The sequence below is a fragment of the Lucilia cuprina genome, chromosome 4, assembly GCF_022045245.1.
Source record: "Lucilia cuprina isolate Lc7/37 chromosome 4, ASM2204524v1, whole genome shotgun sequence".
Classification (NCBI taxonomy): Eukaryota; Metazoa; Arthropoda; class Insecta; order Diptera; family Calliphoridae; genus Lucilia; species Lucilia cuprina.
In genome coordinates this window covers 39,205,755-39,227,800 of record NC_060952.1, presented here as the reverse complement: position 1 = coordinate 39,227,800, position 22,046 = coordinate 39,205,755, and the positions used below count along the sequence as shown (strand labels likewise).

Sequence of the window (22,046 nt, the reverse complement as noted above, 5' to 3'; positions counted from 1 at the left end):
CAACTTAGAATGTACTTTACTGTTCTATATCGATAATATAATGAAATTTGTTTCTCTGATATAAGGGATATAATTCTCTAATTTCGGATATTTTTACGCAGCATATGACTCATCAAGAACACACTTATTTAAGGTCAATAGACTGTAACACATTATAAGGAAAATTTCATTCTTCAGCCACACTGTATTCCTGCATAAGTATTCCCCACCGCTTTCTATGTGAAAAGGTTTAAAATAGCTCAATGTACTGCATGAGTAAATTTCAAGTTATTGGCTAATCTAAAGATTTAAATTTTTCCAACATCATCAGTGATCACGGATCACTAAAAATTTTATCAAGCGAGATTCTCGAAATTACGAACTAAGATCGATAGTGATATTCTAAGAGATGATTATGTCATTTCATCTTTAACGATCGTACTAAAGGGCGCTTTACACATGTTTACACGATTGATATAAAACAGTAACAAAGTTAGATGGAAACATCTTACTTTGTATGTGTTTACATAAAAATACATCCCTGATCTAATGCGACCTGCTTGTTTTTTGAACCATTTCAACAAATGAAGAGAGTCATACGACTGTCAAATATTTCATCCGTATTCTCTCTCAATGTGTGATGGCTTCATTACATATTGCGTTTAGACGATAACATTCGTACTCTACTACACAAAATTTTGACAGATTATATTACTTGTGTGATCGTGTAAAGCCGGCTTAAGTAACATTGAGTTTGAATATATTTTACAATAAAAACGATTATTAAGTTCAGCATGATCATTTAATTTTCAATGATCATATTAACTACATTTTTTTAATGTAGAGTGGGGTAAGCCTACACAAAAAGTATATAATTTCTAACGATCACACGTAGGAATATAAAGAAAATATTACAGTAAATCTGTTGAAAATCTATCGGAGATTGTCTGTGACGATTAAATGTGTTGTCAATCAATCATTGAATTGTTTTAAATACATTTATATCTGACCTTGAGTTTTCACATATGGTAATATAACAATAGTGATATTATTTATGAAAAACTTCACTAAATCGGGGTCTTCAACAAACTCATGTGGGTAGAAGGATGTCGGAGTTTGTCGTGGTTGATATACATTTAATTGAATTAATACCAGAACTGATGATATTTTTAGAAGATATTGTTATTACTAATATTTAGAGGAAGTGATGTGGATTATGTTCAACTAGTTTAGAATATTTCTGAATAATATATATATTTTTTTTCGAAAAAAATTCACAAAATAAACTATAAACATTCTACCATAACTACTTGAAAATCGTTTGCATATTTTTGTTTATTAATATATTGAGTTATACAACCAATGTGAAAAAGTCAACCAAGCAAATTTAACCCTTTATCCTTTACCTCTTTTAACCGACTTTGGGATTTTATTCTTAATCAAAAGAAGACAAAATAAAAGAAATTTTATTACAAAATGTGAAAATGTTGTATAGAGCATCAGGACTCATTGTATGCTCCCAGCAGCATACAAGCACTCGAACAATCTAGATATGTATGTTGGTTTGTTGATAGTAAATGGATTGTTGTGTGTTAATCGATGTGTATAATATGAATACAAAATGGGGCAAAAATGCATACTTTTTTACAGGAGTAAAATAAGAATTGTTATACATTTTATTTTCTTTATAATCACATTTAAATGTGTAGTATTTCACGTAAAGAAGGAAAGGTTGGTTGATGTTGAGAGAAAAAAAACGAAGTGAAACAATTTTTTTCAAAAATGTTAATAAACCTTTTTGAAGGTACATATTAAAAAAAAAGAATAAAAATGTATTTGACTTATAAAATAAAACCTTGAATTTCAAATTATTTGCTGTCCTTGTTAAGTTATTTGTTTTCTTTTCAAGTTTCCTTTAACCCTTTGACGATCATAGGCACCATATACTTGCCATAAAATTTTTAGTATTTATATCTTGACAACTTGCAAAACTATACATAAGACTTAGACGTTACCTAGGAGAAGAATTTCCTTATTCTAGCTACTAAGGTCATAGATATCGACATTCAAACAAAAAATATAATTTACTATACCAAAAAGGTTTGATCGTCAAAGGGTTAAAGTTTTTCTATCATTAGTTTGATTATTTACATGTGTATGTCATATTTAGCCAGTAAAAAGTCTTGCAAGTAGATTGCAGAGTAAGCAGTAGTGTCTTTGAAAGGTATTTTGCTATGTTTGTTATTCAATTAGAAAATTGAAATCCACATCAAGAAAAAAATTCTTTTAACACAATTCAATTCAAATTTTTTTACTTATGTTCATATCATTGTTTTCTTTCAAACATTATTTTTTTTTTTTGGTAATTTGCCTATGAATATTTGGCTGTTGTTACAAAAATGATTAGTTTAATGCAATTTTCCAAGTACGTGATCATAGAAGTAGAAAATTATTACAGACAAATAAAAACAGAGAAAAAAAATTAAAACAAAATACAACATAAAAAGCGAAACTACTGCTATGTACTATATAAAGTCCTACAGAAATAAAATAGAAAAAGAACCAAAAAAAATATAAATAAAAGGGTAAATGCCTTATGGGATTGAAACTTTATGGAACTAATGGTAAACAAAACGTTGAAAGGATGTATTACGACGTGTATAATAGTTATATCTGTAGAAATGTATTTCCTTCTTCTGTATGTGGCAAGCAAATATAACTAGTAAACACTGTTGCACATCACAACACAACATAGGAATAAGGAAATCATCACATATACCGAGAGTGAAAAATGCAAAATACTCTGCCCAAAAAAAAAATTGAAGATAAAAGAGAAAAAATAAAGTTAAAAAAAACATTTTTCCATTTCAAATGAAATTTATTTTTTGATTACTTTGCCACAAAAACAAAAAATCAAATGAGTAAAACCTTTTTTAGGAAAAAAGTAGGAAAAACCTCTTGTTTTTAGTTTTGCCTCCTCTTTGAGAGCAAACCAACAACATTTTGAAAAGAAAGACTTTTTTCTGCCATTAAATGAATGAATACAAGAGCAAAAGTTGTTTTTTTGTATGTATGTTTGTATAAAAAAAGGGAATTAATGAAATTAATTTTTTCTCTTTATATATATATTTCTTTTTATATCACTTACAACTGTGAAAATGAACAAACAACTTCAAGTTACCAACAACCATTAACACACAACATCAAAGTAATTCACAAGAATTTCTTGTATCTCTAGGATAATGATTAAATGTTATAAACAGTTTTGTGAAAGGATGTTTTGATGTAAAGTTTCTTACCACAGTTTTTTTTAAAGAATTTTATTAATATATTTTATCTAAAATCATGGGTTCTCTGATTATCAGATTAGTTGCAGTACTAGTTATCTAAAGATGTGTTCTAACAGAAATAACCTTAACATAGATTACAAAGATACAGTTTAGTGTATTATTGAGTCTATTTTTAGGTGTTTTTCTGTTTTATTTAGATATTCTCTAATTATAACAAATATATTCAAATTGTTAAAGTCAAAATATTGATTTCTTATCGGAAATAACAAGTAATCCTATTACAATTAAAGTTTAGATTAGGTTATGTTTAGAGAATGCTGATCCGCTATCGGACTTGTTGTAAGCATATTTTCAAGAAAAATATTGTTGGATAAAACTTATATCGATCATTTGAAAGGAATTATCGTTTAATGTTGCAGAAACTTAGTTCCGGAACGTATTTCTCTTTTCGATTTTTCCACTCAGTGTTTTTTGAGTGATGTTTCTTGTATCTCATAACGATAAAAGCTTTACACAGTCCCCTCAACATGATCTTCATTTGTCTGAATCCTAAGTTCATCCGTTATCTGTACGTTTACTAATAATATGGACTTGTGGCTTTCGGTAGGTTAGTGTTGTAGAGGCATAGGTGTATTAATAACACACCTATGCCTCTAGAACACTAAAAAACCGAAAGCCACAAGTCCGTATTATTAGTAAACGTACAGACCTATGTATTCTCCGTAAACTTCTCGGCTTCTTTCGTAAGGGTATTTAACAGGTCCAATAGTTCTCTATTTGAAAAATTCAACCCCTATTGCCTCAATCTACTTGCTCTTTATTGCCGATTATCCCCAAGTAGTCTGGTGCTTACATGATTTTACGGATTTGATTCTCTGACCGTCCAATATGGAATTAGATTTATGCTTATAAACCCGAAATCTACCTTCTGGCTATTGGAAGAAAAAATATTTTACAGATTCCCTAATAGCAAGCTAAAACTTACGAATTTATTAAATCATATTTCGTTTAACCTTTATTCTTTAGGTTCCAATTAGTTTTTGTTCCGGTATGTAATCGGACATGTATGGAGTTTTATATGCGGGGTTAGATCGGTGTACATAGGTTTTAATGCTTTGGTGGACATAATTATAGTGTCATAGTTAAATTAGCAACCCATTTTGAGCCTATATTTCTCCGACATCTCGCCCCAAATTGGCATGCTTCGTTAGTCCTATTCTTTATGTAGTCATTGTTATTGCCCTGAACCGGGCCCTATTCCCAGCCTATATTTCTCCGACATATCGCCCCAAATTCGTATTCTTCGTTAGTTCTATTCTTTATGCAGTCATTGTTATTCCCCTGAACCAAGTGAAACTAAAGACTTCCGATTTAGTTCTGTAGACATTCTGGCGCAGTTTAGGTCCATGTAAATGCCGTTTTTTATGCCAACCTTGGATCCTTTAATAAATTAATTTAGTTTCTTGACCCTTAGAAATTTAAATCTAATTTTCAACAGAAATTGTAAAAGAAAACTCATAAAAATTATTCCTTTAGAGCTCTGTACTTATGCTGAAAGTTTCTCTTGACTGTTTTTGCTTTTGTGTTAAATACTTCTTAGTTTGTTTGTATATATTTATACATTATTATATACATTAAATTAATGTAATTATATGAGATATAAACAGACCACCTTGTTGTCGACATAAAATATTTCTCATATTTAAGTTCTTTGAAAAAAGAGCAACCACTCAAAATGTTCATTCATTAATTTGTTAAAATTTTCAATTAATTTAATAGAGTAAATTATAAATAGAATACTATTTCATTCATCTATTCATTCATCCCTTTACAAAATTAATCAAATAAAACTTAAATAAAGATAAGAAAAGACTGATAATAACTTTTTAAGGACAAAACATTTTATAACTCAATTAATCAAACTTAGCAGAAACTTTAAAAATTTAAATATCTAATTTACATTTTTATATACTATATCCATTTGTTGATCATTTATGACACATATTGTAAATGAAAAATTCATAATAAAATACAAAACATAAAATTTACATAATCCTTTGTATTGCATTAATATAATGTAATTGAATAAGTAACAAACAAACTTAAACATTATGATTATTTCCTGTTCCTTTTTACTTTTTTTTAAAAAAAAACCACCTCTCAGTCCATCTGTTTTTCCCTCTCTCTCTCTCAATCTCTCTGTTTTTTTCAAACGTTTCATTCCCTTTACATGTCGCGTGTTTGAAAGGAAATAAGTAGAAAATATAAAAAATAAAACTATAGTACAAAAATCAATTTTTACCCTATAAAATAAAATATTTATATATACAAAAATAAAATGAAATGAGTGCAAGAATAGTGAAAAAAAATATATATTACAAAAAAAATCGTTGTCGTTGACTTAATTTAAATTTACATACAGTCATACACAAACAAAAAAATAACAACCACCACCTTCATAAAATAGAATATTGAAATGAAAAAAAAACAGATATTTATGTATGTATAACAAATCGTATATTCTTATAAGTATCTATGATGCATATATAAAAAAAAAGATATTAGATATTTAAAGTATCCTTCCTTCAAAACCTCTAAAACAAACATTGAACTACTTGGGTGTGTGTGTAAAGCGTAAGCATTTTAAAGAATTAATTCATTTTTAAATTAGACTTATCCTTTTAAGGTCTAATGCAAAACAATAAAAGGTTAGTTAAGTTCAAAAGCTGAACCGAAAGTCCATTATGATTCCTTTTAATAAAGAACCAAGAAGAAATTAAAATGAAAACAGGAGAAAAGAATGAGAAGTTATAACAAAAATTAAAAAAATTTATTGAAAAAAAGGTCATGGAAGGGTAACCCCTAATTGTCCGTTATCTAAATAACCAAAATATTCCCCTGATGGAAACCAGAATGTCGCCTTAGTTACTCCCTGTTACTTGTATTAATTCCTCGTGGAATCTTTTGCCTAGACGTTTCAGTTGCAGTGGCATTCTCCAAAAATTTAGTGTGTTACCGACCCTTTAACCTCTAAAGGTTACAACTAATACTCTTATTGCTCAGTCCTAATAAAACTCTGGCTGCTTTTGGATTTAACGTCGGCCATAATGTCGGTTTGGTAGAGTTTTTGAATTTTTCGAAGATTAATCATTAATCTGTACGTCACAGTGTCCCGATTCCCAGTACAGCCTAAGTGTCTTAATAACGTCCACGGATTTCCATATTGCCAGAAACTCGGCCTTAAAGACGCTTATTCATCCGGAAGTCTATAAAACTCTTTTGTCTTGACATATACCAGATAAACCCCGGCCCTGGTGCCAGAATTAATCTTGGATCGTTCTTGTTTCAATAATGTCTATTGATTTTCATATTGCCAGAATCTCGGACTAACAGACCCTACATTCATCCGAAAAACTACACTTTTATGTTGCCATCTACCATCAGATAAGTCGCGGTCCTTGTGTCAGATTCAATCTTGGATCCTTTACTTAAGACCTCAAACACACTGTTCGAATGCAATCCACTCATCCCTGCTAGAAACACTATTGAGCCTGACACTTCAAAATCCAAGTTCGTGACCAAATTATCAGAAATACCCTCCATACTTTCCTCAATTCCTGTTTGACCTAATTCAAAAGTTTATAAGACCTTTGATAAATTGTTAGAATTTAATTGTTTGTGTTCATCTAAAAACTTTTTGTTCAACTATATTTTGGTTTAATGTTTCAAAACTTTTAAATATCTGTTTAAGTTCCCTGTATTATTACATTTCCTTTAAAACCATAAAAATTTTCCATTTCTTTTTCCTTCCACCATCGAAAACAATTTTCAAATATAAAGCTATAAAACGTGTATAGTAAAAAAACATCATGTTCCATCTTTTATCTGTCAAATACACCATTTTTTCTACTAAATATTAGGGTAGTTTAAATAAATATTTTAATATATCAAAAGTTCAGATACAAAAGAACGATGGAATAATAAGAATTGCAATATATGCCCAAACAAAACTAGAGCCATTTTCTTTCTGCTAAACAGATCTTAAATCGATAAGTTTTATTACTAAATCGTTCCCACGACAATTGGATATCGCCACGAACCGATTCCTAATAAGCCAACGATTGTTAGCTCAACAACAAAGATATCAACAACTATCTGCAGTCAAGTAACCTCGAAACAGTTACAACAACATTATCGAAACATAATTTCCGAGTTTTCAACTATATCAACAACTATCCGCAGTCAAGTAACCTCGAAAAAGTTACAACAACTTTATCAAAACATAATTTCCGAGTCTTCAGTCCCATCAGTATTTCTGATAGTATTGGCAATAATAATGACAGATGAAATGTTTTTACTATTTTATGGTTCTAGTTAGCCAAGTCTCATAATGTACATGGACTCCTGATACATGTCAGAGTTGTATCATCCTCATCACATTCCTCGTTGACTAGCATCTGTTGTAGGTAGTAATAGTAGTTAGGTTTTTGTGTCGTTTCTATTACTTCCACTTATTTTTTATTTTTACTTGTGTGTGAAATAAATAAAAAAAAACAAAAATTATGTCCCGACAAACAAATTTTAAAAGCTTTTAGAAATAGTACATACAGCACATGTTGGCATGTAAAAAGTTCTTTTAGTCAGTTTTGTTTTTTACACTGATAAAAAAATATTCTGCAAAAATTACTTATTTATGTGTTTAGTTTTAATTTAATTCGGAACTATGTATAAGAAAAATGTATTCATTTAACTGGATCAAAAACTTATTACTTAGACCATTTAGGTATAAAATTTAAAATTTTCCCTTAAAATTTATTTCAGTGTTTAAATTCAAGTCTCTGACGTTGAATTTTCTATATGTGCTTTATTTAAAAATAACTGCTGTGCGAACATGAACATGTTTACTGCTCTGTAATGTTTTTTATTATTTGATTTAAACAATAGAGAAAAATCTACAAAAAGGACTTTGAAGTATTCTCTACCATAGAAACCTATTTAAAATAAATAAAAAAATTACAAAATAAAACGTCATGAAAACACTTCGCACAATACGGTCATGTATAATTATTATTTGTCTTTAGAACAGATAAATTATGCAAAAATGTTGTTAAAATTTTTCAACAATAAAAAAACATAAACTTAATTTACTACTACAAATATGCAGACATACTTATTATATGTATAATTAAAATTAGCTTAATGTTAATTTCTATTTAATTAATAATTTTTATTTTTTCTCTCTTTTTTTAGGAATATTGTCTCCTCCGGGTCCGTTTTTAACGCCCAGCCCATCACCATCGATCTCAGCTAGTCCACGCTTGCAACCATCACCCTCATTATCACCTTTTCCACAAGATGTACTACTGGTAACAGGCAATCCTTTAACAAACAACAGTACTCATGAGCAGGTAATAATTTTTACTTTTAAAGAATAACATTTCGATCTAGTGAAATTATGATTTCTTTTCGTTTCTTAAAGTTAAATTTAAAATTGTTTTTGTAATTACTCTTTTTTCTTCAAAACATTTTCTAAATTTTAATTTGTTTCTGAATTAATGACATTAATCGGAAACTGAAGAAGCTAAAACATAATCGATCGGAATAATAACAACAGAATAGAAGGCATTTCGATCGGAATATCTTTACTAATCCTACATATGTTTCTATGATTCTTTTCCTTTAATGCGCAAAAATTAATCCAATTCTATTTTTAAATTCCAAAAAAAAAATACCTTTTAGGAACGTAAAACTGTAACACCGGGACGTAGACAGTCAATACATCAGTTTACTAATGGTAGTCCAAGTGCAGGCACTGTGGTTTTCCAGCCCAGTCCGTCACAGTCGCCGGCCGCTGCCACCAGTGTTATTGGTGTAACGGGTGGTGGTGGCTTAAATGTGGTGGCGGGTTTTCCTAGTAGTGTCTCACAAAACACAATAACAACGACTTTACCTACAATAACAACGACTGGAAATGAATTGAATACTACGTTAGTGGGATCCAATAACATACAACTTAATAAGGTAAGCTAACAACTATAATATAACGCAACAATAATCACAATTTACAAATTAAAATAATTAATTAAATATGTTGAAATTTTTTTATTAACAGAAGGGTACTAAGCGCCAACAGCAACAACAACAGCAACAGCAACAACAACAACAGCATCACCAAATATTTAGTTCCTCTAGCCACTATTCGCACCTACCATCCTTATCTACCACCACAACTATAGCCGGCGGCTATGGGCAATTACATGCAACAACGATCAACAATACACCGAATACGTTTGCGACAACAACTGTGGCTAGTGCGCCAAAAAATCAAACGAAAAAAGGTTCTGCTAACAGTGCCACAGTTTTGCCCATAGGCCAGCAATCACAACAAACACATCAACAACAGCAGCAATTTCAACAATATCAAACTAGTAGTCCCTTAATAGCAGATAGTCCATCACCAAGTCCCAGTGGTACTGCTATAACGTCGGCATCAATTAAACCGCCAACACCACAACCACCCATGCAAATGTTGCAACAACAATTTACCATTGCCAGCAATGGCAATGGTACTGGCGGTCCCCAGCAGCAGACTTTTCAGTTAATCCAAGGACCTCAAGGTCAGTTAATAGCAGCTGCCACTTCTCAACAGCAAAATTCACATTTGCAACAGCAACAACAATTGCAGCAACATAGATTTAACCCTACGCCCACAACGAACATTGTAACATCTACAGCGGCAGGGGCGGTAGGCAACAAATCAGCGAAGACTCCCCAACAAATTCTACCCAAACCTCAGCAGTTGCAGCAGCAACAACTAATTCAACAGCAGCAGCAACTAGTAGACCAAATTAATTTTGCTCAACAACAACAACAGAAATCGAAAACTCCCAATCCGACGCCTCCTCCGGCCTCGGTGACTTCGTCAAGCAATATGTCTCAGCCATCCTTAACGCAGATCTCACAATCAGCCCAACCGGGTCAACAACAGCAAATAATTCTACCTTCTGGTGCCACAGCTAGTCTTACAACCACCGCTCAACAGCCCTTGTTGCTCAACCAAATGCCCGTGTTGGTGCAGCAAAACACCCCACAAGGAGTACAACTAATTTTACGGCCACCCACACCACAACTGACCGCCACTCCCTCACTGGTTATCCAGAACAGAGCTCAACCTCAATTGCAGCAACATCAACAGCCGCAACAGGTTTTGCGTATTTTAGGTACTAACGGAGCAACTATGCAATTGGCAGCTGCCACGCCCACATTTATAGTTTCATCACAGGCAAATCTGATACAACAGGCAAATCATTTGCAGACAATTAAAACTCAGTCACAGTCACCTGCCATAACACAACTTAGTGGCTTACATGCCGCTCTATCTGCAGCAGCCGCCGCCAATAGTCAACAGCAAAGATCTCAACAGTTTGCCACCACAGCAGCTACAATCAATGGTCATTTACTGAGTCCTAGTGTAGCAGCTCAAATACAAAATCTCCAATTAGCAGCCGCTGCAGCAGCAAATGGTAATGGTTTGACTGCTCAAATACAAATGCCTAATGGTTTGACAACTTCCGGGGCTACGACTCTGCTTTCCCAATTGCCGGGAACAGCTCAGTTTCAGCAAAATTCGCAGGGCTTTAATATTAATCTTAATCAACTGAGTGGCGCCAATATTCAACAAATTGCCGCAGCTGCAGCGGCCGGCGCAACTTTTCAAACTCCACCGCCACCACCACAAACTCAAAATGCTGCTAATAATGGCCAGCAGCAAAATCAACAAAATTCAGGAAATAATACCACCGCCAACAACAACACCGCAACAAATGATCTCTTTTCAAATTCATCCAATGCAATGAGCAGTTTAACTCAATCATCACCGGCCCATTGTCCGGTTGCAGTAACCCCCGAACCTATAAGACAACCAACACCGGTATTACAGAATATACCCGCCGCTAGTCCGCAACTACAAAAACAAACTCACAATCCACCACAAATACAATTGAGCTTAAATGCTGCAGCTACCATACAGCTGCAACAACACCAGCAGCAACAGCAGCAGGCACAAATTCAACAACTACAGCAACAGATTCAACAAACACAAAACCAAGTGCAACAGGCCCAACAACAGCAGGGCCATCAATTAGCGCAAGTTCAGCATATACAGCAGAATCAAAATTTGCAGCAAACACAAACTCAACCACAGGTTGTTCAGCCAGAAACGAAAAAGAAGCCTAAACCAAGGAAAAAGAAACCACCAGCCGCTAGTGCGTCTTCAAATGCATCAACAGCTAATAACAATAAAAGTTTAACGACCACCGCTAATAAATCGCTAAATACCAACACATCTACTACATCGGTATTGGCTCCTACTATAACCTCAACGAGCAACACGATAAACATGGTTCCTAATACGACAAGTCAAGAGCAAATGAATATGCAACAACAGACCAACACCACCAACATACCACCTTTGAACCACAGCATTCAAAATCTTCAAGATAACACAACACAGGTCCAAAATTCACCATCACCTCCCCCGCCACAAATACAAAGAGCTAGCAACGGTAAACTAGACTTGGGCAATGTTATGAAACTTTGCGGTATAACCGATGAAGATGATGAGGATTTCATGGATACAAGTCCAACCGAAGAAACCCAGCCCAACCAATCAATAAATTCAACACAAAACTTTACCATATCTATACCACAACCCAATGGTACCAGCGAAACTTTGCCCTATACTTTAAGTATACCGGGTGTTCAATCATCCAATATTCCAAATGAAACCTTGGAGTCATCACAACAAGAACCAACAACAAATATAGTCATAAAAATTGATCCATCTGAAGCAGGTATTGGGACCACGACAAATTCTTCATCACTAGCTCAACCCTATTCCATAACCATACCTCGCCTACCATCACAGGAGGAGATACAAAAACAATCTCAACAACATTTGAACAACCAACATAATGACAATAGCAGTTTGCAACTGAAACAACAACAAACGATGTTGACATCACAACCCTTAAACACAAACATAACTTTTTCAATGCCAATGCATTCGGCACCCTCCTCAATGGCACCCAATAATATACCCCAGTTGATAAGCAATACTATGGCTCCATCCAATACCATAAACAATAGCATGGTCGCCTCATCATCAATCGCTACTACCACTACAACCACTACCACGGCTACAGTAAAGCCTAGAAGAAAACCGGCTGCTAAAAGAAACAATAAGAAAGATTCCAATAATGTAGCTACAACTTCCATAAACAGTTCTCTTGGAAATTCAATGAATTCAACACAAACTGTTGCAACATCATCCACGGTTGTTACTCCAGCTGTTAATATCACAACAAGTGCAATATCCACACCTCTGGCCACACCAGCTCTAGTACCAAGTCAAATTGGAAATATACAAATCTCTCAGATAGACAACAGATTGACCAACAACCAAACTCAACTGATTTCGACCCCTATGACATCTCTCGTCGAAAATAAAATTCAAATCATGCCAATAATGGATAAAAATACCAACACCACTCAAATGCCTCAGCTGCAGCAAACGCAAATTGTTTTCCAACCCAATAACACTGGTAACAATCTAACTATAAACTCAGCTCAAAATCAGCAGTCATTAACACAGGAACAGCCTAGGCAAATGCAATTGGTGGCATTACCTCAGCTTTCAAACTCTTCGCAAGTTTCGACAACATCAACTAGCACTCTCAATCAACAGCAACCCCAACCAACTCTTACAATGCCAAGCCCACAAATTAATTCAACGCTGCCTAATGCTCCAAACAATACACAAACTTCATTAATGCCTCCTGCAGCACAAACTACCATGTTGCCGGGATTATCTGGAAATGTATCAATTTCTGTGGGAACGCCAAATACTATAGCAGGAATTATACCCCAATTAACAGGTAGTCTAACTTTGGCTGTGTCAGAGCAATGTGAAAGATTGATACTTAGACACGATCCCAATCAACCACAAGATCAACAATCCCAACTGATATTGCAGGCCTTGCTAAAGGGAGCTCTACCCAATGTTACCATTATAAATGAGCCAACCAAAATCGAGCCTCCAAAACCACCAACCATACAGCAACAGCCAACATTACCCCAACCAATGCTTACACCAACAAGCGTATCAGCAACCCCCACATCCAGTGCTAACAATTCAACAGGAGCTATTAGTAAATCGAACAAGAAAAATAACAAACAAAACGCGGAAGCTGCAAAACAGCAAGTGGCGACACAAAATTTATCCAATCAAATACAGAAGCCTATGGAGGGGATTGGAAACAACACTACTACAAGCAATAGTAATCTTAATAGTAATTTAAATAACATTAATACCAACATTAATATGAATTCAGCTAACTCGCAAATTCCACCACCCAACGTCACTATGTCTCAGCAACGATATATAGCCTTGCCCAAAATCGATCCCAGCACTCAACAGTTGTTCAGTTTGAATCCCTTAAATAATCAAATAACGCCTATAAATGCTAGTCAAACTACAGCTTCGATTGGACCAACTGAACGCTTACTAATCGCTCCAGCAGGAATAAACGCACAACAATTGGCCCAATGTTTGCAGCAAGGACAATTACATTTCAACGATGTTAATCCGGTAACATCACAACAGACTTCTTCTTCACAACCCCAGCTGCAACAACAACAGCAGCAACAACAAACTATAGGCGCAATTGGCGGTGGTAGTAGTAGTAGTCAACAGCCCAAACAACAAATTGTGTATCCCATGACATCACAAATGAATACACAAGGTATGGTGACAACAACAACGACCACTACTACCACAACATCTAATCCAACTACAGTAAGCTCTTCGGCACAACCGGCTACAACAAACACATCAACTACAACTAAACAAGTTGCAAATGTTGCACCCATAATCGATCAATCGAAAGCAAAACAGGATACAAAACAGATTAACAATACTAACACGGGCGGCACAGGAGCAGTTCCCAAAAAGAAGCCGGTAAGAAAACCGAAAGCTTCAACAACTACTGCTGCAGATGTGGCGCTAATGAAAAATGCTTCGGTGGTCAAACCAATGCCAAAACTAGATCCTCTTTCCCAAAAACCCAACAACAATCCAGTGCAAATAGTGCAGCCTAATACGGCAAGTGGCAAACCAGTGGTATCCACATCAACCACTTCTACTACAACAACTACTACATCTAATGTGGTAACAATTCAGCCTTTTCAAACACAAACATCCACGGGCACTAAACTGGTGGGAGTTACAGCACCCATGCAACAGCAACCGCAGAATAATATTCAGCAGCAACAACAACAGCAACCTCAACAAGGACGTTCACAAACCAATTTCAGTCTGAACTTTACAGGAGGAACAAATAACAGCACTACTACCACTAATACAACAACTAGTCTCAATACAAATCAATCAATGCAAAATCTTAACAACGGTCTTCCGAATAATTCATCAACTACTGGCAACAATCAGCCTCAACACACGGTTTCAAGAGTCCAAACTATACAACTAACACCTCAACAACAACAAATGTTCAGACAGGTTCAAATGCAAATACAATATTTGACCGTCAAGCTGCAGCACAAAAACTTACTCAGTTCTATGCCTTTACCGGTCGATTTGGATCCTAATGTTGTGGCCGCTTTTAACAAACCAATGAACGATATGGAAATCAACACCGCATTGCAAAGACTTTTCATGGAACAACAACGTATACTGGCAGCCGGTAAAGAAATACCCACTCCCGAACCTTTCATAACAAACGCCAACAATGCTGCAAATGCCGCCAATAATTTTCCGTTAATGCAATCCAACAATTTTACCAACGACAGTGGAAAAGTGAATGCCGTCAATATACCGGCCAATATTGTACTGCCAAATAATCATTCAACAATGAGTGGTAACTCAAATGTGGCGGGAAATACAATGAATTCAACAATGGGTAATATACAGCAACAACAACAGCAGCAGCCCACACAAAAGATTCACATTTATCCCATACAACATCAGCAACAAAATAAGCAAGCAAAGCAAACAAAACAGCAAGTTACTTTGAATATCAACAACATAAATACTAACAATACGAATAATAATCTACCTACATCAACATCAACAATTGCAACTGTAACTTCAACTGCTGCTGGCAATAGTGGTATTAACAGCAAAATTACAAACAAGCAGAAATTAAACCAACAACAACAAATAATTGTACAACAACCCCAAAATAATGGTGGTGGTAATAGTAATAACTTATCAACTGCCACCACTAATATGGTAAATACACCCACATTAAACTTACAATTGCCGCAATTGTCGTCTTTAACGACAACACCATCATTGCCCTCTTTACCATATCCTTCACTGCCACCTCCACATATGATCAATATCGCTAACATGCCAGCAGTATTACAGCAAAAGCATTTCACACAACATTTACAAATGCAACAGCAACAACTAATGCAACAGCAGCAGCAACAACAGCAACAGAAATTACAGAATTCCAATATAAAACCCTCCAATAATTTTGCAAGTTTTAATGCCAACTTAAGTAATATGCCAGGATTTCAACAAGGACCACCACCGCTAATATTCCCTACATCTACAGCAACAACTAGTAGTGCAGTTGTGACTATAGCAGCAGCAACAGCACCAACAACATCATTAACAACAATACCTCAGCTAACAGCACTAAGTCAACAACAAACAACTTTACCACAACAGCAAACACAAATACAATTCCAACCCTCATCATTACAATCCGCACCAACATTTGCTGTTACAATAGGAAACCAAAAGACTTACGTGCCCATTATTACCGGTGCTATAGCTTCAGTGACCACATCTACCCTACAACAAGTAGCTGTTGCATCGTCATCATCATCTTCCATGAATACGGTGGTCTCCGCTATGCCTCAATTAATAACCGCCACCGCTGCTACATCATCAACACTGACAACAACTGCTGCTACAGTTACTGCGGCTCCTTCGATTCTAGTACCCACATCTACTGCTGCTATGACAAATGCAGGCTCTGTTAATCCCATGCTAACATTGGCACCCTCATCTTCGAGTGGTCATCCATTGAATAATCAACTTGTTGTCCAGCAGAATACATTATTTAATGGTGGCGTTAATGTTAATATTGTCGGTAACCAAATTGCACAGAATCAAACTGTTGTTAAAACAGAGGAACAAATTTCACCCAAAGCAAAACTTGCTCGTCTTTCTTTGTGAGTAGTTGGTTGATATTAATCCTTTAATTTCTAACAAAACATAAAGAGATTACTTTTTTCCTAAATCCATTAACAAAACTCATCATCATCAGTTTAGTTAGATTTGTTTATAAAAATTAGTGACGTAATAAGATCAATATTAACAAATTAACTTACTAAGGGACAAGTAGATCAAAAAAATCCTTTTATATTCAAGTCATTATCTTTCATTTCCTCAGGAGGTTTCTTTTCCTTTTGATAACAGAACTGGTTATATATGTGACTGGTTCTTTTGAAGTAGGCTTTAGCTCTAATATTTGCTACCAAGTGGCCATAACTCAAAAAACGTAAAAACAGGAAGTAATACTAATTAATACGTATCTTTCTAAATTAAACTTTTAAAATATTAACCTTTGACTAGTAGATAAAAGTATCACAACTTAAAAATATATATTGGTAAACAAAATTAAAAAAAATATCATCATCATCTTATGCAATTTAATACGAAAAACTTTATGAACATGATTTAATATTGAAAATTTTCCATTTACAAACTTTAGAATTCTACGGCAATTAGAAGTTGATCAACAAAGCTATTTAAATCCCGACTACAAGAGTCCGTTTGAAAATAAGGAAGAGGCAGTAAAACGTTTAATAAGGTAAATATAGATTTTATTAAAAACATCACAATTTCGAAATTAATTAAAATCTATTTACAGATATCATTGTATGTATCAACCCGATGAAGATATACCCAGTGAAGAGGAAGAAGAATTTGAAAAGACCGCCATAAGGTTTCAAGATAAATTTCGTCATTTATCAGGCAAATTTCAGCAAATATTATTACAAGAATCAATGGTGAGAAGAGTAATTGACAAAAAATATTTATTCTTAAGAGTTAAACAATTTTAAAATAAATTGGTTTTGTTAATATGTATTTTTATCTTTATCTACTTTTTAACTTTAGCTACAACATCGTACCTCAGAAATATGTCAAATGGAGACATTAATGATTGAAGATTTAAAACAGGAAATTGAAGATTCCAAACAATTAGAAAAAGACATTTTACAATATGAATTATTACAGCAACAGCAACCACAGGAAGATAAGAAAGAAACTCTAAAAGATATAGAAAATTTTGCTGTCACCAATACATCGCAAGCTTCACCCTGTCCTTCAACACCGAGTATTTTTGATCAGATCAAAAATGAGGTTAAAATCGAACAGCTAGATATTAAGCATAATTTAGAAGAAAATTCGAATAATAATAGCAATTCGAATTTCTGTAATAATTTACAATCGTCCTCTGTCTCATTGGATTCTATTAATAATGAAATTAAAGGAGAACCATGCGATAATTCTCTAACCTCTTCAAGTGGTGTAAAAAGTTCGTGTAGTTCTATGGATTCATTTGATTTATTAAAGCAAACATCTGTTGATAATAGTTCTATAAAAAAGCAAACTGTTGAGGTGAAAGAACCCAAAAAAGAGGAAATATCTACACAATGGAAACAATCTTATTTGGAAAGCAAAAGTTCTAATAGTTATTATAATCATTTGGCCAGTGCTTCGGTGAATATAAACAAACCAGTAAATCATGCCTTTAATGGTGTAGTCAAAAAGCAACAACCAGCAGCACCAGCTGCTGCAACCGCAGTCCCTAGTACTCCAAATGTAGAACTAAAGAAAGAAGAAAAAGATAGTTTTGAAAATTTTGATATTGAATCGGAAATCACTCCAAGTTTCATCATGAAAAAACAGGAACCAAAAGAACCTGCACAAACAGCCAGTACAACTGCTACAGCTGCAACAACCACTACAACAGCTGCCACAGATTCGATGACTAGCTCGAATACCAACACTTCTGCTGCTAAACAGCACAGTGCTAAGTCAGCTAAACAAGCTAAAATTAGTCATACATTTGAGCATAATGTTCATGTAGCAGCAAGTATAACAAATAGCCATAATTTCCAACAAACTCTTTCCACAACTAACGCAACGGCACAATCAGAAGTTGTTACAAATAATTTTGATTTTTCACATCATATGCCTGTAAATCAGACATCAAAACAACAAGAAGACGACTGGTTGTGCATACAAAAAGAATTAAATTTGATGAATTCCGTGAGCACCACTGTTAATAGTAAAAATAATGAAACTAGCACTAATAACTCAGCACCTCAAATTACAACAGAACCCTTAGCAAAAACTCTAGATTTCTTATCGAATGCAACTTCTAATGATTTGTTTCCCAATGGTTGTATTAACAAAAATATGGAAAATCAATGTAATAATCAAGTTCCATCTAATGTAGCTGCCACCAATTGCAATACAACATTGGCCACTAGTAGTTGTAGCCGGCAAAATCAACAGCCATCTTTACCTCTTGCAACACATGAGGAAAATCAACAAGCTGCTGATTTAAATGAATTCTTTAGTGGATCTGAAGATAGCGAGGTTCAGAAGGATGTAGAAACCAGATTAGAAGCCATGTTCGGAGAATCTCCGGTGCATTTAACAGGCGGTAATAAAGAACGTTCAGATTCGCCTGATGATATCGAATCTGGTTTGGAATCTATTTTTGGTGAATCAAATAAATCTCCCTCAAATAATCCCTGTGCTGTCAAGGAGAAATCAAACTGGGCTACAGATTTTGGTGACAATTCCTTTATGACAGCTAACCAACAACATTCTACCAACTTTATGAATGCCACCAATAATAGCATGCCACATCACATACAACTGGGATCGGCCAATAATCCTCGATGGATGCAAAATATGGAAGCTCAATTTCCAGATTTCCTCACTAGCAACAGCAGTAATAACAATTCTTCGGTCAATGATTGTATGGCTTCAAGAAAGCGTCAATGGAATGGTCATATTGTTGATGAAAATGTAGAACATGTGCAGCAGCAAAGGGAACAGAGGCAGCAACATGTTTCACAGGATGAAGAAAGTCCCCAAAAGAAAATGTGTGATGGTTCCATGAACAATGGAGGTCTTAATGATTCTTCGGCCTCGTCTTCATCGCCATTAGGCATGCAACAACAGTCTCAGACCCATCATCATCATCATCATAACTTAGTGCCAAATGATACCTCACATGCTCAGGAATTAATGGATGCTGCTTTATTATCTCTACATGATGGTTTAGGTGTCGATAACAATGCCCAAGAGAATCCCTCGCAAACGAATGGTTTCGCACACATGATGGGCCATCAGAATTTTGCTTCCTACAACAATCACATGGATAACAATCAACAGCAGCAAACACAACATTTCATGAATCTGGCTCATCAGCAAAATATGACTGCACAACAGCAGCAAATGCTTAACAACCACATGATGCAGATGAACCATCAACAACAGGGTAACATTCACGGTCATCATCATGCAGGTGCTGGAGAATTTGATGATGATATAACCCGCCATGTACAAAATGCCATCGATAGCATATTAAATCTGCAAAGTTCCGAAGCAGATTCATTATCTTTCTCCTTAGATCATTCAATGGGCTCATTTCTAGGCGATACCATACTCAATGATAACCAAAGTGCTGCGAATAATGCCGTCTCATGTCAAGAGTCTACGAAACGTCGACAATTAGTCGATGAATTGGGTGACTGTTTAATGGGAAATTCCTCAACAGAAACACCATTACTTATGGATACTTCGGCTAATGCACCTCATTCTCAAATAATGAATCATTCTGGTCTACACCACAACAACTTGCAGCAACAGCATCATGGTCATGTTGCTGCAACAACAAACTCTGTTGGACAGACAAACGATTCAAACATGAATAATAATCATCATCATAGAAATGCCACTGGTGGCAATAATATTTCCGTAAATCATACCCAACAACAGCAACAATTAAATGATTTTAATTGTGTTGTCGGTGGCATGGATGAAGCAGTTAAGTCCATAATGACTTCTTGACACCAACAACCAACAAATCAGACACAAAATCAACAACAGCAACATGTTGGAACATCATCAACACAGGCCAATTCCTCATCAACCGGAACTTTACAGCAGCAACCACAATCAGGTCTTCTTAATAGTAATCACAATCATCTTCAGCTTTCTACGACTGCAACAAATGGCATTGGCTCCGGTAATAGTTTAATATTAGAATTCAATTCAGCAGCATTATGAGACCTCATAACACATATTATACCACCATTGGCTGTTTAGAAATATATTAATTTATACAGAGGTAGAGAAAAGAATACAAGGTAACTATGTACATGTTCTATGTATAATTTTATTGGTTTTTTCTGTTGTGTTTTATAATCGATTTACTACTACAGCCATTAAGATTGTTTTTTTTTCTCTTTTGTAAACAAAGAGCCTTAAATGTTCTTCGTATGGTATTTTGAAATTTTAAGCAACCAATGAATTTTGTATTTAGTTTAAAAAAAAGTGCAGCGTTGATTTTAGAAAAAATATATCTCATATTTCGTTTTTGAGAAATATGTTATTGAAAAATTAAAGAAAATGTCCCAGCTTATAAATAAATTCGTAAAGATTTATCCCTTTATTGTGTGATCACTCAGTTTTTCATAATTTAGTTAAAAGTAATCGGGACTAATCAGACTAATTAATTTTAATTAATTTCTAGCTTCAGAATTTATATATCACATCAGGTTTTCGAGATTTCGATACCTACCGTGTGAAAGTTTAAACTGCCTACTTTAAAATAACTTTATTTGATCTCGGTCTTCTTTCTTCTTCGAAAGAAGAAATTTGCTTTTTTTAGCTTTATGACAGGATATCTAGAAAATCTGATTAGTTGAATAAATTCTAAAAAAAGATTCGAAAAAGGGAATTAAACACTTTCTTTTAAAGTAAACAGATTAGACTTTCAGATAGCAAAACTTTGTATGTATATAATATTGTATTTGCGCTGTTATAACGTTTAAGATCTGCCCCAAACCTAACCTAGCACACGGTATGTAGAAGAGTTAAATTCTAAAATCAGATTCCAATAGAAGAGGAGATATAAGTGGATTTAAAGCTTTATTTTAAAGTCGACACTATATCAAGAAAACCTGATGATACGGAGAAATTCTCAGAGCAGAGTTATTGTCACTATCTTTAAAAAGTTCAAATTCTGTTGGTCTGCGTAATTGTAGAAAAAAAATTGTTTATATAAAATTGCATGTAAAAGTTTACAAACTAATAAAAAATTCTAATTGTTTAAATTTCAAATGCCATAATACATCCCTACCCTCACTGCTTTAAAACCTCCCATTATAAAAATGTTCACATGAAGTTAAAAACTAACACAAACACTATGTTTGATTTATTATTTAAATAAAAATATTAAATTTCAACCCTAAGGCATTTAATTTATAAATAAAATTAAAATTTTAATATAAATTTATATATTTTTTTTTTAATTTTTTTTTTTGTTAAAATTTAAGAACAACAAACAACCCTATTGTGTATATAATTTTTAGCTAAAATTCATAATTTATATTATTAATTTTTTTTTAATTTTCGTTTTTATTTGTTTATTAGTT

General features: G+C 34.1%; 1 protein-coding gene across 1 annotated transcript in view; it reads left to right on the top strand.

Moving 5' to 3' along the window:
- The window catches only part of LOC111690675 (mucin-5AC-like), a 129,317-nt gene extending 107,520 nt beyond the window's left edge, over positions 1 to 21,797 (top strand). The window contains exons 2-7 of the mRNA XM_023453205.2: positions 8,520 to 8,677; positions 9,009 to 9,290; positions 9,382 to 16,532; positions 17,075 to 17,173; positions 17,234 to 17,372; positions 17,482 to 21,797. Coding sequence (XP_023308973.2) covers positions 8,520 to 8,677; positions 9,009 to 9,290; positions 9,382 to 16,532; positions 17,075 to 17,173; positions 17,234 to 17,372; positions 17,482 to 20,457 — 10,805 coding nt within the window. The 3' untranslated portion in view covers positions 20,458 to 21,797. The remainder of the gene's footprint in view (positions 1 to 8,519; positions 8,678 to 9,008; positions 9,291 to 9,381; positions 16,533 to 17,074; positions 17,174 to 17,233; positions 17,373 to 17,481) is intronic.
- Positions 21,798 to 22,046: the final 249 nt, after the last annotated feature.